The sequence below is a fragment of the Prionailurus viverrinus genome, chromosome E3 (genome assembly GCF_022837055.1).
Source record: "Prionailurus viverrinus isolate Anna chromosome E3, UM_Priviv_1.0, whole genome shotgun sequence".
NCBI classification, from domain to species: domain Eukaryota; kingdom Metazoa; phylum Chordata; class Mammalia; order Carnivora; family Felidae; genus Prionailurus; species Prionailurus viverrinus.
Genome location: NC_062576.1, coordinates 13825001 through 13844295, shown reverse-complemented (window position 1 = coordinate 13844295; position 19295 = coordinate 13825001). Strand labels below are relative to the sequence as shown.

Sequence of the window (19295 nt, the reverse complement as noted above, 5' to 3'; positions counted from 1 at the left end):
CCCCCCCCCCCCCGGATGATTCGGATGTGCATTCAAGGTTGAGACCGCTGACCCAGACACCGGCATGAGATGCAACACCGGACAAACTTTATCACCTTCTCCCACTGCTGGGGACCAGTGACACTTTGGGATGCCACACTGTCTTTTAAAGAAAGAATGTCCCCTTGGATGTGAAATCCAGAACAAGGCTCATCCTCTTGGAGAAGTGCCACCGGCTTGAAAAGAGAGATCAACCGTCACCTGTAAAAGATCCCCCGGAACGGCCAGAAAGCACCAATCCCTCTCTAGTGCCTGTGACGCCCGACAGAACGACGTGACGACTGCCAGGTGGGAATGTGGCCGGGATGGCTCCAGGACCAGCGGGCGCGCCTCGGACACTGAGCCTCTACTGCTGCCCACGCGCCTCTGGCACCCACTGCACACCGGTTGCCTGAGACACCAGGGGCCCGACTTGCAAGGAGCTGAGACTCCCAGGGGCTGGAGGAAGGAAGCTCCTACTTGTCAGTTAAACAAAAGAATAATCCACAGCCCCCTTTGCAGTGTGTACTTTCACTGTCATCCAACAGCCCATTACCATGTCACAGCACAGCGCACCCTTCCATAGGTCACTTTGTTTAAAATGACATGGATAATGCACATGTCAGCAAGCTGACAGTCCTGGCCGTCCTTCAGAGATAAAAACCTCAAGGCGAGAGCCTGTTCTTATCTAGGGGACATGCATTGGTCTATCATCCAAGTCAGGCAGAACATGATTTCTCCAGAGAGCACTTTTTTCATTTCCTGATTTTAAGGAAATCAAATAAGCACCATTTGTCTTCATCTGAATATGCTTGACCTGCTCAAATGATGATGTCTCGCATTTTATAACAGGCTACATATGCTGAATTCAAATTAACGACAGTACAGAACCAGAGCCTTTAGATCTCTCTTGGAGGCTGGCAGCAGAGAAGGAGGGAAAATTCTGGGCCTGTTGGGAAGATCCCGCCAAACATGAACTGCGGGATTCTGAGTGAAATCCACAGGCACATAGGAGGTGAAAGGCACAGAATGGGGCTCAAGAACACCAGCTCCACAGGACAGACCCGGAAACCGGGGAGGTCCCATCCCTCTGAGGCCGAGCAATATAGAAACCGTGACGTTCGGGTAACTCTTGATGAGGTTCATAAGGGAGGAATGAAATTAGCAAGAAGTTTGACTGAGGGGTGGGGACAGCTAGAAAGAAAGACCAAACGGACAAATAATCCCTTTGCTTCAAGCACAGAAAGTTCACTTTACCGGGCTGTGATCCAATCTTCTGAAAGCTCAACAACTGAGCTCCTTTTCCGGATCCATGTTGAACGGGACGCACAGAGGCTGGTGGCCATCAGCCTCCACACAGAGCGGGTACCTGCGGGAAGAACCGCCCTCCCACCTGGCCGTCCACCTGGGCGGGAAGATAGCAGTTCCCACCTGCCTTGCCCTGCCCACCCCTCGTCCCACGGTAAGATTCCGAGAAACACACCGTTCACATTTCCATCAAGAAGGCCAATATGTACAGTAAGGCGAGAAGAAGCATAGAGGTCAGTAAAAGAAATGAAGAAATGACATTACAAATGCAGGCTAGCAAGTTTAATGTTCTAATCAAGGATTCAAAAAGAAAAATCAGATGGCTGTTAAAATGGTTTCCTCTTTTAAAATCTGTAAAAGTGAAAACCGGACGACGATATATCCAATATTAACGGGTGTGTTTAAAAAAAGTGGGCCTCACATATTAAATACATTATTTCTTATCACAGGAAACATCGCTGTGTAAATAAAGCTGGTCTTTGCAGAAAAGGTACGGTCAATAGCAGGCTGGTATCCCACCACCCTGTGACCGTGTGCGAGAACCACGGTGCTCGACTCTGCCCACAATGGTGGGGCGGGGCGGGGGGATCTTACCTTCTCTTCCTGGTCACTGTCGCTGTCACACTGAAAAGAAAGATAAGAGAATAAGGGTTAGTGAAAAAATTGAGTAGATTTTTATTTTTGATACAGAAAAAAAAAAAAAGAAGAAAGACAAATAGAGGAAATAAAAAAATGCTGCCTAAGCTGTACAGAGTTTCTTCAGTTCAAACGATGATAATCAGAATCAGAAGCGAAATGCTGTGAAGGTGCTCTGTTGATTTCATTCGATGCCTGCTCTCTGTGCCTCTTCCTGTGGTCAGTCTGGCAAGGTGCTGGATCACAATGGTGAGCACCCCCACTGCACGGGAGAGGGGATGCCCATCAAGGAGCCAATCCGGCCGCAGGACTAAGGTGCATCAAGGTCATTCACTGGGATTCGGAGCAAATTGATATCTTAATGGAGACCTTCTACCTTCAGCTAATGTGAATGGTTGTATCTCTCCCGGTGCTTTTGCACAGGAAAAGAGGTAAGCCTCCGGACACCGTATTTGCTCATTTGGACTTTGGAAGAAACACAGTGGGCAGAGCTCACCAGTTTGTGATGGCTGCCTTTTCTGTGGCTTAGAGGCCCAGAGAAAAGAGGGAATATTCCCTATAAAAAACACACCAATGATAAGAAGAGGTCAGGGAAATAAATCAGCAATATGGGCAAAGAAATCTGTTTTAAGACAGTAGAGTCACATTGTAGCTAACTGACCCCAAATTCCAACTGGTCAGCTAAGTTTGGGATAAGCAAAGAACGAGAGTTAACTCAAAACTTGGGCTTCTTCATTAGAGGCAAAGGGGGAAAAAATAAAACCACATTTTCTTTTTAAACCAAGAGTGTTTGTTACCCATTTGATTTCAAAAGGGGGGGGGGTGTATTCTGTCACAGTAAATGTGCAACGGATAAAAATATTCATTCATTCACTCAAAAGTCCTTGATGAGCACTGCTAAGCCAGACAGATACTCAACCAAGCAGGACGCAGGACTGGCCCTAAGGTAGCTTTCAGTTTAGCAGCAGAGGGAAAGCTATAACACTAACACTGAGCAGAGGTGTTGTGTGATGAGAGCTATAGTCCATTAGGATGACTCTTCCCACAGGGCAGAGGAGAGACCATGAGCTGGGGTTGGGAAGAAGACATTGGTCACAGGTGACCAGTTTGGCAACCCTTACAACACTGTCTAGACCAGCATGACGCATGGTTTAAGAAAGGGAGGAACAGATGGCAGAGTAGTTCTGAAGGCAGAACCAATAGGACGTGGTAACACATGGATGCGAGAAGCAAGGAAGAGGGACGAGTCTCGGATGATGCCAAGGTTTTTAGTGTGGCCACCTGGACATGGGAGTTGATGTAGCTATGAACAGAAACAGAAAATAAATTTGCCTATACAGCAGTCACTACTGGCTAGATACCCATAGTCATTTGCAAGCTCCTTTCCCCTAGTCTGTAGCTTCTGACATTTTGAGACTGAAAAGGCCAGATAGTCTCTCTTTTCCAACTTTGCTTACAGCTAAGGGTGGCCATAAGACACACCGTTGGCTGAGACTTGAGGAAATGTCTGCTGAGGGTTCTGAAAAAATTTTTTTCTCCTCAAAAAAGAAGAAAAGCAAGAAGCACTTGCCTCTTGCCTCTGAACACGACTGAACGAGGATGTGACGTCTGGATCTGTGGTAGCGACTTTGCAAAAATGAGGCAAAAAGCCTAAGTACTAAAACAAGAGAGTGGGGCCAAGAAATGGCCTGGCACAATGGGGCCACTTGAACCAACCTAAGAGCAGCCTACCTCTGGACATTTTTGTTCAGGTAACAGTAAGTTACCTTATTGTTTAAAAACCACCATTAGAGTGCTTTCCATTGAAAGTAACAAAAACTCCATCCGAATGGACAGCGTGCTATTATAAGACATAACTTGGGGACTGCTTCCTCTTTGTAGCTTACACTCTCTACTGTAGGTATTTAGGAACTCACAGCACAAACTTACAGACTGGAGGGCTCTAACCTTTCACTGTCCTCGCCGGCTCCTCAATGCCATAAGGTTATCAGAGTTTTAGTGACTGTGCTTTAACCAAGTACGACTGCACTGTTTTCAACCAGGCTTCCAAACTGAGAAGGTCTAAACTTCCTTTTGCCTGATGAGTAATTTCTCTATTCTGATAAGTCAAGAGAGGCTAGATGAAGACTTTGAAGGCCTAGAACAACAGACAGATGAGGTTCTGTTCTCCTGATTGTGTGACTTTTCCATTGCCTTTGCTTAGGCTTTCGTTGGGGTTCCTAAGTTACGGGCGCAATTTCAAGAGTGACAAGGCATCATTCAGGAGGGCGTGGAAGAGAGAAGCGTATTTTGCCAGGCAGACTCCTCTCCCCAGATGATCCCAGCTCGCCTCGTGAGGCAATCAGTGACAGCTGAAGGCTGTGGCATGGCATTTGCCCATGTCCCCAAGGACTGGTGTGCAGGGGGAAGAAGGAGTGGGGAGCCTGGAAAAGAACTACCACTGTCCGTTCCCAGCCCCCACCCCTACCGATCCTAACAGTGGTATGTCCCTGGGAATGGTTATTTCTATCAAAGTGTTAAGCTTTCTGCTTTCCAACAGTCCAGTTCTAATTTCAAGGTCCACTTAATTCTGCATCAAGTAATTACTGATATACCCAGAAGCACCTTGTCTCCAGAGTTAAGCATATGGTGAAGAACTGAGACCTACTGGTATCCATTATGGAAGCAGCACGGATGCCAAGCCGATTAAAAATGCTCAGGCTCCCCACACAACATGCCGGGTGAGTGACAGCTCCTCGACAAGGCCGGTCGCAGAGTCTGCCAAAACAGTCTCTGCTGCACTGGGGCCCACATGGTGCGCTGAGAAAACAGTTCCATTTCTGGTATTAAATTCCCATACTGACCCGAGGACTTTGCCGTGAGCTCAGCAGGAGCGCACCATCCAATTTACAGCTCCGCTCTCCGGAGCCTCGAGTGCCAGCCCCTGGCAGAGACCGATGATGGTCAACCCCTCCAGCTCATAAATTATGCAAAGGCAATAAATGCACTCAGCAAACAGCGCCTAACGCTTGCCTAGCCTGGCTCCTGACACACTCTGTAAAAAGCCAGAAGTTCGACACATACAAGAGGTCTATTCCACTCATAAAGGGGGTTTGTTGACAACCCCAGACGGAACGCGAGCCACAGTCCTAAGGAGTCTTTCTGCTTCGCTGGCAGCCGTTTATGGGCCGGCTTTATGAAAAGGAGAGGCTGTTTTATAGAGTCAGTGTGGGCAGAATTCATGGGCTCAAATTCACATTTAATACACTGTACGGCTTTTACACCCCAGGTTCAGTACATTGTGGATTTGGGGCCAAATGATTCCTGGTCTTGAAAGGTTAAAAGAAGAAGTGTCTGCTCCCCAATCCCTAGATACCCACTCCAATTTACAAGAGTTCACGCCGAGCCACCTCCTGATTCAGGTGTATGTTCTGCATGAGGCTGGAAAATGGGAAAGGCATGTCGAATGCAGAAACAGAGTCCCCGCTGATTTGACCATTTTAAGCATTTTGACACCAGGGTCCCGCACTGGTTTATTAGCAAACAGGTTGCACGCTAACAACCAGCTTGAGGTGACAGAGTACTCCCCATGACTAGACTTCAAAGCCCTTTGTGAAACGCTGCAAATATTTTCCTCCGTTTTAAAAGCCAGAAATGAAAAGGAACAAGGGGGCCTTACCCCCCAGATGGGAGAGAATTCTTGGTCACTGAGCCTTCAGACACACATGTGAGCCAAACCCGCACAGACAAAAGAAGGAGACAGGAGCATGAAATCCAAGCCACATGCCTCAAAGGCAGAACTCAGAAAGGGCCTAGTGCCTGAGCACAGCACTTCCGGTGACTGGCTCAACTTCACCATCTGTTCCCTCTGGTTTCACAAATTAGAAGTGAGTCTTCTGGGGGCAACTTTCCCTTTTGCACTAAGTCCCACCCTTTAAACACTTCAACCCACCCACGCACCCACCCACCCAGTATTTTCTCCTTTTACAAATTAATGCATATTTTATTGAACAGAATTTAAAAATCACCCACGAACCTGCTGCCCATAGGTAAACAGCTAATACGTCTGTAGCATTCTTTCCAGTCTTTCCTCCATCCTTCACACACACATTTGAAGAGATGAAAATGAATTCCTACTACTTGTACCCTTCTTTGTTTTCATATAATGTGTCAAATATTTTGTTCAATGAGGCAAATTTACCCTGTCACATCACTTTTTTTTTTTTTTTTTTTTTTAAAGGCTGCGCTGCGGGGCAGCTGGGTGGCTCAGTCGGTTAAGCATCTGACTCTTGATTTCGGCTCAGGTGGTGATCTCGCAGTTTGTGCGGTCGAGCCCCATGCTGACTGCACAGAGCCCGCTGGGGATTCTCTCTCCCTCTCTCTCTGTCCCTCCCCGCCCCCATAAATAAATAAATAAACCTAAAAATAAGTATGTGTGTGTGTGTGTGTGTGTGTGTGTGTGTGTGTGTGTGTGTAAAAGGTTGCGCTGCAATCCACTGTATGGATTGTAAATAACCTAGTAAGGAAATTCCCTCGTGCTGCTATTCGGATTGTTTCGACTGAACATATTGGCATTTTCCCCTTGTACACATTCACCAATACTGCTCTTCCCTAGTATCTCCTCATGGCTCTTCCTTCTCTGCATATCCCTTAATTTCACTGTCCCCCCAGAGTTGAATCTGCAGTCCTACTGTTTCTCTGTGATTTCCTGGAGAGCCCTTAGAGTCCCCTAGTTCCGTCTACCATTTATATATTGAGACTAAAACATCTCTATGCCCACCACCTGCCAGCTATGTGACTCTGGGAGAATCATTTCAATTCTCTGCATCTCAGTTTACTTATCTGTAAAATGTGGGCACTAATGGCATTTCCCCCAAAGGAAGGGGAGAAGAGAACAAGTGAACACATGTAAATGGTTCAGACAACACACGGCACAGAGTTGGCGTAGGCAGTAAGTGCTAACTGTTACTAAAGTATGTTTTTGCTTGCTATATCCCCTTCCCGAAGCCCTGCAAACACCTCAGACCCGAGCATCCACCTAAATCCAGACTCGCCCTCGTGTGCTTGCCCCAAGTCTGCCCCTCTTCCGCTGGCATTATCTTCTTCTTATCTATCCCACTCCCATTATCTTCTTGGTAATGCTGTTGCACGTGCAGTCTCAGCAAAGAGACTGGACACTTCCCACGGCAAGGAAAACTCTTCACAGAGCCTCTGACTCCCGACACCCAGCCACTCCTCCAGCACGGTGCATGTCAAGCTTTCTGTGGAGAAGGACCATTTGTTTTGGTTTTGTTTTCTTTAATTTCCAATACATTGTAGAATATAATAAAAAATAAATTGCTAGGAACATGAAAAAGAAAAGCAAAGACATGTGTATATGTGTGTGTGTGTGTGTGTGTTATTATTAGATTTAAGGGATATGAAATTACTCTACTGAATTGCTATAAAAGTTTCCAAATGCTTATTCTCAGCTGCCACGCCGATCCCCCAGTAGACGGTTAACCAAGAACTCAGGGTGTGGCCTGGGTCTGCACCCACACTTGGAGTAGCACTATCTTAACACACCCCTTGTTGTTGCCACACTCAGGCACAACTGGTCACACCCTCAGGATTTATTATCTTTGCACTTTTCAGTTCCCTCCACCTGGAATTCTGGTTCTCCAAGTTCCTACCTAAAAATATTTAATTTGTCTTTGTAAATTAATTCTGGTTCTCCAAGTTTCTACCTAAAAATGTTTAATTTGCCTTTGCAAACCCAGTTCCCTTAGAATCTTCTAATATGAATTAGGAATTCTTAGAATTACAGTACTCTTCTTAGAATTAATTGTTCTGTCGCCATCTCTTACAAAATTATATTTTCACTGTTTGCCACAAGACACATCCGTACTACAGAGTTAGCTCTGAGTAGGTAAGAGACAGTGTCTTGGGACATGAAAGGTGCTCACATTGATAAGTTCACCTCATTCTTCTTTAGAATTCTTCAAACAGTGGCTGATTCCAGGTTACATAAGAAACTATGATTTTGAAAAAACAAGTAATTCCAAAGAAAGAAGGTACAGGAAATAATGACTAACTCCACTGCTTAATTCAGCGGGGTGTATGTTTGAGCACAGGGGGCAGTGTTAAAATCATTAGCAGAGCCTAGAGTTGGGGCCAGGAAGGAAATACCTTCCATTAAAAGGCCCAGACAAGACATGATTATGATTTTATTGTACTTCCTCAAAAGCAAACATTTCTCATTTCCGTTTGGGAATCTCAGTATCTGTGTTTTAAGACGCTGATCCAAATCGAAATAAGTCAAGGTCTGCGACATCTCTCCGCCTCATTCGGAATGAAGGAACAAGATGGAATTCTAGGTACCTCGTGATGGAATGCATTCTTAAGCAGAAAGTGGCAATCATTGAATATATCACATACAATGACATTGAGGAGGGCATTGCTCTCTATTCTGCTCAATGGACCTTGCTGGAACAGTTATTTCGTATCTCAAATCCATTTATCATTGCCACCAAAGATGTCAGGGCTGAACACCATCACTGAACAAAGTTATTTTATTCTTCTTTCTGCCTAAAGGAAATAAGAGGAAAATGAGGGAGAACCCCAACTTGTAAACTACGGCATCTAACATCAAGTACAATTTAACTTTGCTGGTGACAAAACAAATCGGTTTCCCTTTGGGGCAGGCGGTTTATCTAAGACTGTAAAGACATCCCTCACCTAAAAGCAATTTCAGAAGAAGCCACCTAGAGAAAACATGACACTTATTTTTTTTATTTAAAGAAGTAAACTAGCAGCACAGTGACTAGAAGCATGCCCACCATCATCTTCCCATCCCTGCAATTCTGCACGCAAAAACACGCAGTCATTCTGTGCCGCGTACGGCAACTCTGATGTTGTCTGTCTTCCGTCACCTCACAGAGCCCTCGTTTCACAATGTTTACACCGCTCTCCTATCGACTTTGGGCTTTAAGTGAAATTTAAAGCTATTGGGGACCTTGAAATAAAAAAGAATATTTTCATCCTGAAAATGGTTTACGGTATTCTCACTGGTTGTAAAACGACGCCACTGGCCCTCTTCCCTTCCGCCTCAACAACAACTATACCCAATCAAATAAAATAGCTCTACAAAAGCGAAAGCGTAATTGAAACATTTGTTTGCCAAACAGTAACTTAAAAGATGAGAATAAAGCTTCTGACAGTCACAAAAAGAGCACATTAGAAAATAATGTAAGGTCTACCCATCTTTCACTGTGCAGGAGGTAGAGAGGAGAGCAAATCTTCAGAAGCTTCTGGAATTCTGTACTGGTGACCTGTTATTCCTATGGGGAGTTCTCAGAACCTGGCATTTTTGCAAGTTCTCAGCTTGAACGGGCCAGGGCTCAAACGGCCAACGTGATCTGAGGGGGCTAGCGGAACACTTCTGATCCCCCTCCAGGGTCTCTCAGATGATCACACATTTTCATTCAACAAATACTTTTAAAGTGCCTATGGTGTTCTAGGTTCATTCTGACCACTCATTAGAAGGACAAATACACAGCCAGAAATCAAGCTGTCCAAATCTGAAGTTCTAAAGGTCACGACTTAATATTCAACATGGTTTTTTTTTTTTTTTTCCTTTTTGGTCCTTTTTGTCACTTTCAAATCCAGGTATATTTCATAAAACAATCTGTATGTTGTAAATTTCCAGCTAGCTCATTAAAATATTGTTGGGCTTTTGGATGTGGAAGAAGTGGGTATTTCACAAATCTTTGGAGTTCAGCATTTTTTTCCCCTTTAAGAAGAAAGGAAGTCACACTTTGCCAAGTATAAACATACATAAACCCCAAAGATGAAATTTACTTAAAGCCCAGAGCCCACAAGCCTCAGTGGTTGCCAACATGAGAAAAATGAGTTTCTTGTCCAAAGGTAAAACTGACAGTCTAGGGCCGGGTGATTTGTAAACGATCTCTTTTAAGCTTAAGCAACAGATCCTTTGCCTCTTTGCCATTGATTTACTGATTCTAAGTCATCAATAGCATTAATCCGTACCTGCCTGGGGACCTATTACAAATGACTTTGAAGATGGTGTGAAGTAAGAGTTTATTACGAGACCACAGTATTATTACCAGGGAGACCTTCTCAGCTACGTTCGCTGCCAGTATTATATTTGTGACCCCCTGTGCAATCTTCCCTTTCCAGATCACAGCTGCTTGTTCCTTTGGGTGGGGCCTGAGCCCCCTGGGTTTGCTTCAACTAAACCTTGGTTCTTTTCAGAGTCCTGTGTGAGCTAATAAAACCCCAATTTGCTGATGAGTAAAAAGGAAAAGCATGTTACGGGTTAAAATAATACAAGAGTCTATTTTTTCCGCTGTGTTGTGATCCATAGAAATCACCCTGAGCCTTTTCCCTTTCTTCTCTGCCTGGGAAGCCAATTGCTTTGATTGCAGTGATATGAGCTAGCTAAAATGACTTGCCCTTGCTTGTGAGGCAAATGGAACATGCTAATAGAACTTATCGCATTACCCGATGCAAAAGTGCCATAGCTCATTACTTTAAGATAAAAGGATATCATTGCAGACGGCAAGCAGAATTGACTTTCTGAGGCCCGGCTTGATGATGATTTAATCAACTGCTCTCTTTCACTTCTCATCTCTGCGCCTGTCGGTTTCACAGGTGCCGTTAAATGAGACACTCAGAAAGTGAGCGGAGGGAAAGAAATTGCTGTCATTACTTTTCAAGAAAGGAGGTATGCAAATTTTCGACAGAAAGATTGCGTTCATAATGGGCCTGGTAAAATACAAGGATCATGCTTGACAGGTGAGGGCAAGCCATTCGTATGTCCTTAAAGCGGAGCAGCGGTCCTCCTTTAGAAATGTGCTCGGTGAGAGAAACTACAAATGAGAGAGCAGGCGGGGCCGGGGCCCAGGCGGGGTAGAACCGCACAGGGTTGGCCCAGCTGGTCTGGGTTCTAGAAAGGGGGAGGGAGCTTGCAGTCTTGAGGAAGCCAAAGCCAGAGGAGCAGATAACAAAGCCCGGAAGCTCTTCGTCTGCACCAAAATGGCAACCAGCTCTTGCAAAGCACATCCTATTCTCTTTCACACATGGCCACGGGGCCAGTTTGCCTGGATTCAAGTCTTGGCTCTACCACTTACACTCTGTAGGACCTTAGGCAAGTAACTTAACCTTTCTGTGCCTCAGTTTCATTTTCTATCAAATGGGGCTATTGGCAGTACTAACTCCCACGGTTAAGAGCATTTACCTTCATAAATATACACTAATGCAATATTATATATATATATGTCTATATACATGTATATGTATATCTCTCTCTCTATATCATTAAAAGGCATAGAACAGTGCCTGATCCATGGAAAGCACTCAACAGATGTCAAAAATCATGCATGCATTCATTCTTCAACAAAGACTGAGTATTTTTTTTTTTCCTCAAGAGTATGTGTGCCAGGTGCTGGAAACCTACCTGGCTGTAGTTTCAACAGAACACAATCCTTCATTGATTTTATGTATAGAAGTCTTGCTCCCCTGTCAGAGAGTGAGCTCCTCAGAGCACTCTGGTTGTACCTGGAATCATCACAGGGCCTAGTGCAGTCTTAAGGACCCTAAAAGATGCTAATACCGATTTGATGATTTGTGGATCCCCCTCCCTCCCTCCTTTTATTTATTGTACAGATCCGATACTGCACATAGAGCACAAACCCTTAGAGGAATCTCCTCGTGGCGTAGAAAATCCGTCTCGAGTTGGGATCGCTGGGTGCCCTAGCGTGGGGAAGGAACAGACAGGCTGGCCTGAACCACCTTCAGGAAGGCACAATGGATCTGAATAGATTAAATGATCAGGGTAGTACGAACAGAGATGTTTTTTCATTCACTTCGCTTTCAATAGGTAATTGTTCTATTTTCTCCAACACTCAAAGTAAAAGCATCTTTCTTAAAGTGCCTGTGCCTCTGAGTTCTTTTTCCCCAGGTGATGTAAGTGCTGCAAACCATTCTTCCTTCCGGCCCCCAAGGTTGTGAGGCACTGAATGTGAGGCACTGCTTCCCATGCTAAGTGGCACCCACACGATTCAATTTCTGGCCAAAGGGACAGCGTCCACCTCAGGCAAAGGGAGCCGGAGAAGAGTAGTTCTTAGCTGTCTCTTTTGGGGAAGGCTCCCTGAATGAAGCCTGCTTCCTGAAGATGAAGTGCATTTCACATCTTAGCTCTGCAGCATGGCTCCTGCATGGGAGGGATTCTCCATGGGAACCCTCTTAGAGCACCTTTCCCCCTAGAAGAGCCAGCCTACAGCCCACCGGTCATTAAAAGAGAACGTTCTGACAACGGCCCTGGGAGGGAAGTGTTATGGCCCCTCCATTTTCAAGAGGAGAAGTTAAGGCTTCCGGTGGCACAGGCAGTACTTGAACCCAGTTCCGTCCTCCAAAGTTCATGTTCCCAACAAGTAGGACCTAGCGCTGCTCGCTCTCCCACGCTCTATACAAAGACACTACTTGAAAAACATCTTTCGGATCAACGGCTGGGCTGTGGGTGGAGGCGGGCCGAACGAAAGAGGCTGTAATAACCATAAGCAGCAGTGACTGCAGCAGGTGGCCACATTTCTACCCCACTGCAGACAGCTCTCCCTAAAGACGAGGGCCTAGTACAGCACCAGGCTCAGGAAAGGGCGCCAGGTTCAAATTCCGAACCCCCCAACTCAGCAACCACGTGGTCTGGGGAAAGACACTAAACATCTTCGAGCCTACCTTTCTTGTTTTTTACCCTGTCAATGGAAATGATACATACTCCACAGAATTTTTGTTAGGATTCAATGAATTCAAACATTTGAAAGCAGCCAGAGAGAAATACTAATAGTTTTACCTTTTCTGTCTACTTCATGAAAGAAATGCTATGTCATACACAGAAATAAGACGGCAATAGTTGTTTAACTGTTGGATTTAATTTCTATTTTTTATGTTTATTTTTGACAGAGAGAGAGAGAGAGAGAGAGAGAACACGTGTGCAGGCTGGGGCTCAAACTTGCGATCCGTGAGATCATAACCTGAGCTGAAGTCGGACGTTTAACCAACTGAGCCACCCAGGTGCCACAGATTTAATTTCTTTATAATTTTACTGCCAGACAGGAGATCATATTCTGCAAGAAATCACGCTTGTGAGGTGTTTGAAAACTCACTACTCTATTACACAGAAAGAGAGACAACAACCCAAACGGACAAGCAAACAGAAACTATCATTCCCTCTCAAAGTAGAATAGCAAATGGTTTTATTTCATTGATAAAATACAGGCATGTCTGGGGAGATATTGCAGGCTTGGTTCCACACCACTGCAATAAAATGAATATCGAAATAAAGTGAGTCAAATGAAATTTTTGGTTTCCCAGTGCATATAAAAGTTACATTTACACCACCCTGTAGTCTATTACATGTGCAATAGCCCTATGTCCAAAAAACCCCAACATACACACCCTTAGTTAATAAATACTTTATTGCTAAAAAGTGTTGGCCATCGTCTGAGCTTTCAGTCACTTATAATCTTCTTGCTGGTGGAGGGCATCACCTCAGTGTTGATGGCTGCTGACTGATCAGGGTGGTGGCTGTGGCCATTTCTTATAAGACGATAATGAAGTTGGCCCCATCAACAGACTCTTCCTATCACGAACAAATGATTTCTCTGTAGCACGTGATGCTGTTTGACAGCATTTCATCCACAGGAGAACTTGGTTTAAAACTGGAGTCAATCCTCTCAAACCCTGTTGCTGCTTAATTGATTACTTTTGAGGGATATTCTACGTTCTTTGTGGTCATTTCAACAATCTTCAGAGAGTCTTCACCAGGGGTAGATCCCATCTCAAGACACCACTTTCTTTGCTCATCTGGAAGGAGCGACTCCTCTTCCATTCAAGTCTGATCACGAGGCTGCAGCGTGAAGTACCATTTGCGGGCCCCACTTCTGATCCCAGTTCGCCCGCTGTTCCCACCACACGTGCAGCTACTTCCTCCCGAAGTCTTGAACCCCTCAACGCCATCCACGAGGGTTGGATCAACTTCTTCCAAACTCCCATTAGGGTTGATATTTTGGCTTCTTCCTATAAATCACGAATATCTTTATTGCCACGGAGAATGGTGAATCCTATCCAGAGAGGTTTCAATTTACTTTGCCCAGATCCAACAGAGAAAACACTACCTAGGGCAGCTACGGCCTTACAGAATGTATTGCTTAAATAGTAGGACTTGAAAGTCGAAATGGCTCCTTGATTCATAGGCTGTAGAATGGATGCTGTGTTAGCAGGCATGGAAATAACATTAATCTCATCGTACATCTCCATCAGAGCTCTTGCGTGACCAGGTGCATTGTCAATGAGCAGTCATATTTTGAAGGGAATCTGATTTTCTGAGCAGTAGGTCTCAACAGTGGGCTTAAAATATTCAGTAAACCATCTGTAAACCGATGTGCTGTCATCTATCCTTTGTTGTTCCATTTATAGAGCACGGGCAGAGTAGATTCAGCAAAATTCTTAAGGGTCCTAAGATTTTTGTAATGGTAAATGAACACTGGCTTCAACATAAAGTCACCAGCTGTGTTAGCCACTAACCAGAGAGTTGGCCTGTCCTTTGAAGCTTTGAAGTCAGGCACTGACATCTCCTGTCTAGCTACACAACTCCTCAATGGCATCTTAGAAGGCTGCTCCATCTACGTTCAAAGTCTATCATTTGGTGTAGCCACCTTCATTAATGATCTCAGCTAGACGTTCTGGATAATTTGCCGCTGCTTGTGACTCAGCATTTGCTGCTGCACCTTGAAAGTTTATGTTATGGAGCCAGCCTCTCCTTAAACCTCGTGACTGACCTCTGCTAGCTTTAAACTTTTCTTCTGCAGTTTCCTTACCTCTCCCAGCCTTCGCGGAACTGAAGAGAGCTAGGAGCTGGCTCTAGATTGGGCTCTGTCTTAAGGAGATGTTGTGGTTGGTTTGATCTTCTCTCCAGACCACTCAAACTTTCTCTATGTCAGCTATCATTCATGTGTTCTTTAGAAGAGCACTTTCAACTTCCTTCAAGAACTTTTCCTTTGCGTTTACAACCTGGCTAACTGTTTAGTGCAAGGGTTTTGGCCTATCTTGGCTTTAGACATGCGTTTTCCCCGAAACTTAATCATCTGTAGCTCTTTATTTAAAGTGAGAGATTTATAACTCTTCCGGAAACATTTAGAGACCACTGTAGGGATATTAATTGGCCTAATTCCAAAATCACTGTGTCTCAGAGAGTAGGAAGGCCCAAGGAGAGGGAGAGAGATGGGGGAAAGGCCAGTTAGTGGAGTAGTCAGAACACACACAACCTTCATCTATCAAGGTTGCCGTCTGATAGATTGTTTGTGGCACCCCAAAACAATCACAATAGTGACACCAAAGATATCTGATTACAGATCGCCATTACAAATGTAATACTAATGGGAGCACCTAGCTGGCTTGGTCAGAAGAGTGTGCAACTCTTGATTTCAGGGTCGTGAGTTCAAGCCCCAAGCTGGGTGTGGAGATTACCTAAATAAATGAACTTAAAAAAAAGCCCAAATATAAAAATAAAGAAAATGTTTGAAATGCTGTGAGAAAAACCAAAATATGACAGATAAATGAAGTGAGCAAATGGCACTGGAAAAATGGCACCGAAAGACGTGCTCCATTTAGGGTTGCCGCAAACCTTCAATATGTGTAAAACACCGTATCTGTGAAACACAATAAAGTGAAGTACAATAAAATGAAGTATGGTTCATTTTTACCAACAAGGAAATACGCTTTAGGATTCAATTTTCTAAGTGTTCCTTTAGGTTCCCGATGCACATTCTTTTGGGTGGATATGGTCTGGATTTATTCCAGGAATAGGAGCCAGTAACCTGTGTATAGGGACTAAAGTAAAATGCATAGATTTAAGAGCTGGGAGTCTACACCTGTAGGTTATGCAGAGTGCTGTAATGCCTTAGGGGCTTCGTCATTAGTGAGATGTTCATTCAAATTCAAACTGGCCAAATAAATAAATAGACAGATAGGATGGATATCGAAAATAACAGGTGATGACTGGTACAACTTGGAAGCCAGCCATTTTGGAATCTGTCTAGAGATTCTGACCAATCAGGATTAGGAGCTACTTGAATAGCCCTTTGCACAGAATTTACATATATGCAAGGCCTACCTAAGGATTGATCTAATAAAACCAACCAAGAGAGTAACCTTGGGAAGAGATAAAACTTCTTAGAGCATTAACGCTGATAACTGTATACACAGGGAGTAGTTGAGAGAATATGACTAAAATGCCTGGCACTTAGGAGTCACACCCAGCAAACAGTCCAACGGACTACTACTCCGCTCAGAAATGCCTGTTCTCTCTCCCATATATATGGATATGGAAGCTTCCTCTGACTTCACTGGCCAGAGGTCCACTGCTGATTTCCAGCATCTTCAACACTGTGGTCAGAGTTTGCTTATATTCTGTTCTTCCTAAATCTGACACGTAAAAGGCGCTCAAGGAACATATGTGAAAGAATGAATTCATAAATTATGTTAGCAAACAATCTGAAGGAAGGTGTCATGGGAACTGTTTAATTGAGGAGTCAAGAAATAAATGGGGGTGGAGGTCGCCTGGGTGGCTCAGTGGGTTAAGCCTCCGACTTTGACTCAGGTCATGATCTCACAGTTTGTGGGTTTGAGCCCTGCGTCAGGCTCTGTGTTGACAGCTCAGAGCCTGGAGCCTGCTTCAGATTCTGTGCTTCCCTTTCTCTCTCTCTTTCTCTCTCTGCCCTTCCCCCGCTTGTTCTCTCTCTTTCAAAAATAAATAAACATAAAAAAAAAGAAATATACAGGGGTGATGGAAAGAACACTAAGGTGTTTGGAAGCGTGGGTGTCTGAGTGTGTGTACAAGAAAGACATGGAAATAATTTCAAGGTAAAAGAAAATCTGAAGAAAATAACAGTACACAGTTGAAGAAATCCAATTTTAAGGTTATTCCTTTAAGAAAATCAGGAAAATCGGGGCACCTGGGTGGCTCAGTCAGTTAAGCGTCCAACTTTGGCTCAGGTCATGATCTCCAGGTTCGTGGGTTCGAGCCCCGCATCACGCTCTGTGCTGACAGCTCAGAGCCTGGAGCGTGCTTCAGATTCTAAGTCTCCCTCTCTCTCTGCCCCTCCCCTGCTTGTGCTCCGAATCTTTCTCTCTTTCTCAAAAATAAATAAACATTAAAAAATTTTTCTTTTTAAAATAAAAAAAAAAAAGAAAATCAGGAAAATCAAAATCCTAAGGTATTTCCTTTTACATTTGACTCACTTCAAGCCAAGTGAAGCAACTGGAATTGAACAGGAAAAGGGAGAGCGGTGCTCTCATGCTGACAGACATAATGGCCACATTGTCAACTTCCCACCCATCAGACTTTGTGTTCTGTTTGTTTAAAATGCAAGACAGTGAAAAGCGTAGCTAATGGGTTAGAAATATGGCTGGAGACAAAGTGATTTACAAATGTAAGAGGGTGGTTCAGGAAGATCCAAAGACATGGTGGGCCGTCATTCTACAGGATCCAAAAACTGATTTCGCTTTCTTTTCCTATCACTTTCGCCCCTCTTAGAATCCATCATGTTCGTAATGGGCATTTTAAATTAAATTGTACCTAAAAACAGTCTTTATTTTAGGATGGCTTGAAAACCTAGTCTTACAAATCATAAACAAGGAAGGGTAGGATTACTATAAATTGTCTGCAAGAAAATACAAATCGCCAAGATAAAAACACCCACTGGTCTGCCAGTCTCAAGTTTCCTGTTTTGACATACTATATGCAGTAATTTGGTACCCACAATCTCTTATTAGAAGATGAATGTGCTATTTTTCTGAATGCTGCAATTACAATAATTGAATTTAAAATGGGGATTGAGTTTCTCTATTTGGAGGAAAAGAATAATTGTGTATTTCTGATTAAAATCAAGGGGACTGAAGAGAGGTTGTACAAATTCCAGCTTCAGTCTCCCTGAGTGACTCCTTATGAGGCCAGAGAAAAGAAACATTCAAAAGCAGAGAAATGGACCAGCACCTCAGCAGCAGGCACTGTCTTTGGCCTCATTTGCTTTGTCTCCTGGCCTTCTGTCATGATGCCCTTGTGACAGAGGCAATCAGGGCACCACGCCATTGTTACATTTTAAATGGCAGCCATGCTGGAGTTTCCCACTGTGTCAAAAATTAAGAGTTAAAATGCAAGAAAAACAAACATCTCTTGGTGCTGAAAGCCCCTGACCCCTTTCAGACTGCCAACATTTTGGAGTAGTTTTTATTTCTTCTTTGTAGGCCCTCTCCTCTGGGCGGGGGAAATATAATGGCAGAAAGAGTAGGGCGAGAAGGAAACTAATGTTATTTTCCAGAGGCCTCAGCTTCTTTTGTTTCTACCAAAAAATTACATAAAAAGCCACCTTTAAGGTGCAGATGTAAGAAAGGAAAAGGGGACTGAGAAAGAAGAGGGCTCTCTTGCCCTACCAATGCCTTTTTATTTTATTTTTTGATGGTACCATTCAGTCTCCTGAAATCCCCATCGGTCCAAATGTGAAGGGGAAATGGAGTCTTACAAGTCCTCATAAATATTCCTTAAAATATAGTTTCCTAAGAAAAGAGAACATTTTGTTTCTAGCACAAAATGACCCCGGGGTTGTCCCTTTATGCCGTTTCCTTTTTTTTTTTTTTTTAAAGTGGCTTTAATGGCTTTATTGAGCTCTAACGTACAGGAATAAACTAGCTATATTTAAAAGGCACTATAGGATACGTTCGTACACATGTACACACCCATGAAACCGTCACCGCAATCAAGACAGTGAACACATCCACAGCCCTCAGAAGTCTCCTCGTGCTCCTTTGTTAATCCTGCTCTCCCTTCTCTGCCCATACCGCTCTCCCCCCAACTGATCTGCTTTCTGTCACTACAGATTAGTTTGTATATTTTCTAGAGTTTTATATAAATGGAATCATACAGTATGTGCTCTTTCTGCCTGGTTTCTATCATTCACTGCTTACTATTTGGACTCCTAATTAAAAGGGAGCCTCCTAACTCCAGAGCAGAAAGCAGCCCATAGAGGCTGCCATGGCCAGGGTTTACTGTCATCCCCCAGGAATAGGACCGATTACTGGGTCTTACTTTATTCTTATGCTTTATTATGTACTTCAGTAATCAATAAGCATTTCTATGGCAGCGGGTTTATTTTACTCTATAAATCCAAGGAGGAGAGAATGATATTAAGACATCAGTATGGATGGGCTCTGCTGCTCTGTAACACTATGAGGAGAACACGAGCAACAGATTTAAATCTAAGAAGGTTACAGAGCAGTCACAGCCCCTGGCTGGATGGCAG

General features: G+C 44.0%; 1 protein-coding gene across 6 annotated transcripts in view; it reads right to left on the bottom strand.

Moving 5' to 3' along the window:
• AUTS2 (activator of transcription and developmental regulator AUTS2) overlaps positions 1-19295 on the bottom strand; it is a 1124374-nt gene that overhangs the window by 321479 nt on the left and 783600 nt on the right. For all 6 annotated transcript variants that reach the window (XM_047838413.1, XM_047838415.1, XM_047838416.1 and 3 more), the window contains one exon: positions 1921-1950. In XM_047838413.1, the coding sequence (XP_047694369.1) occupies positions 1921-1950 (30 nt within the window). The remainder of the gene's footprint in view (positions 1-1920; positions 1951-19295) is intronic.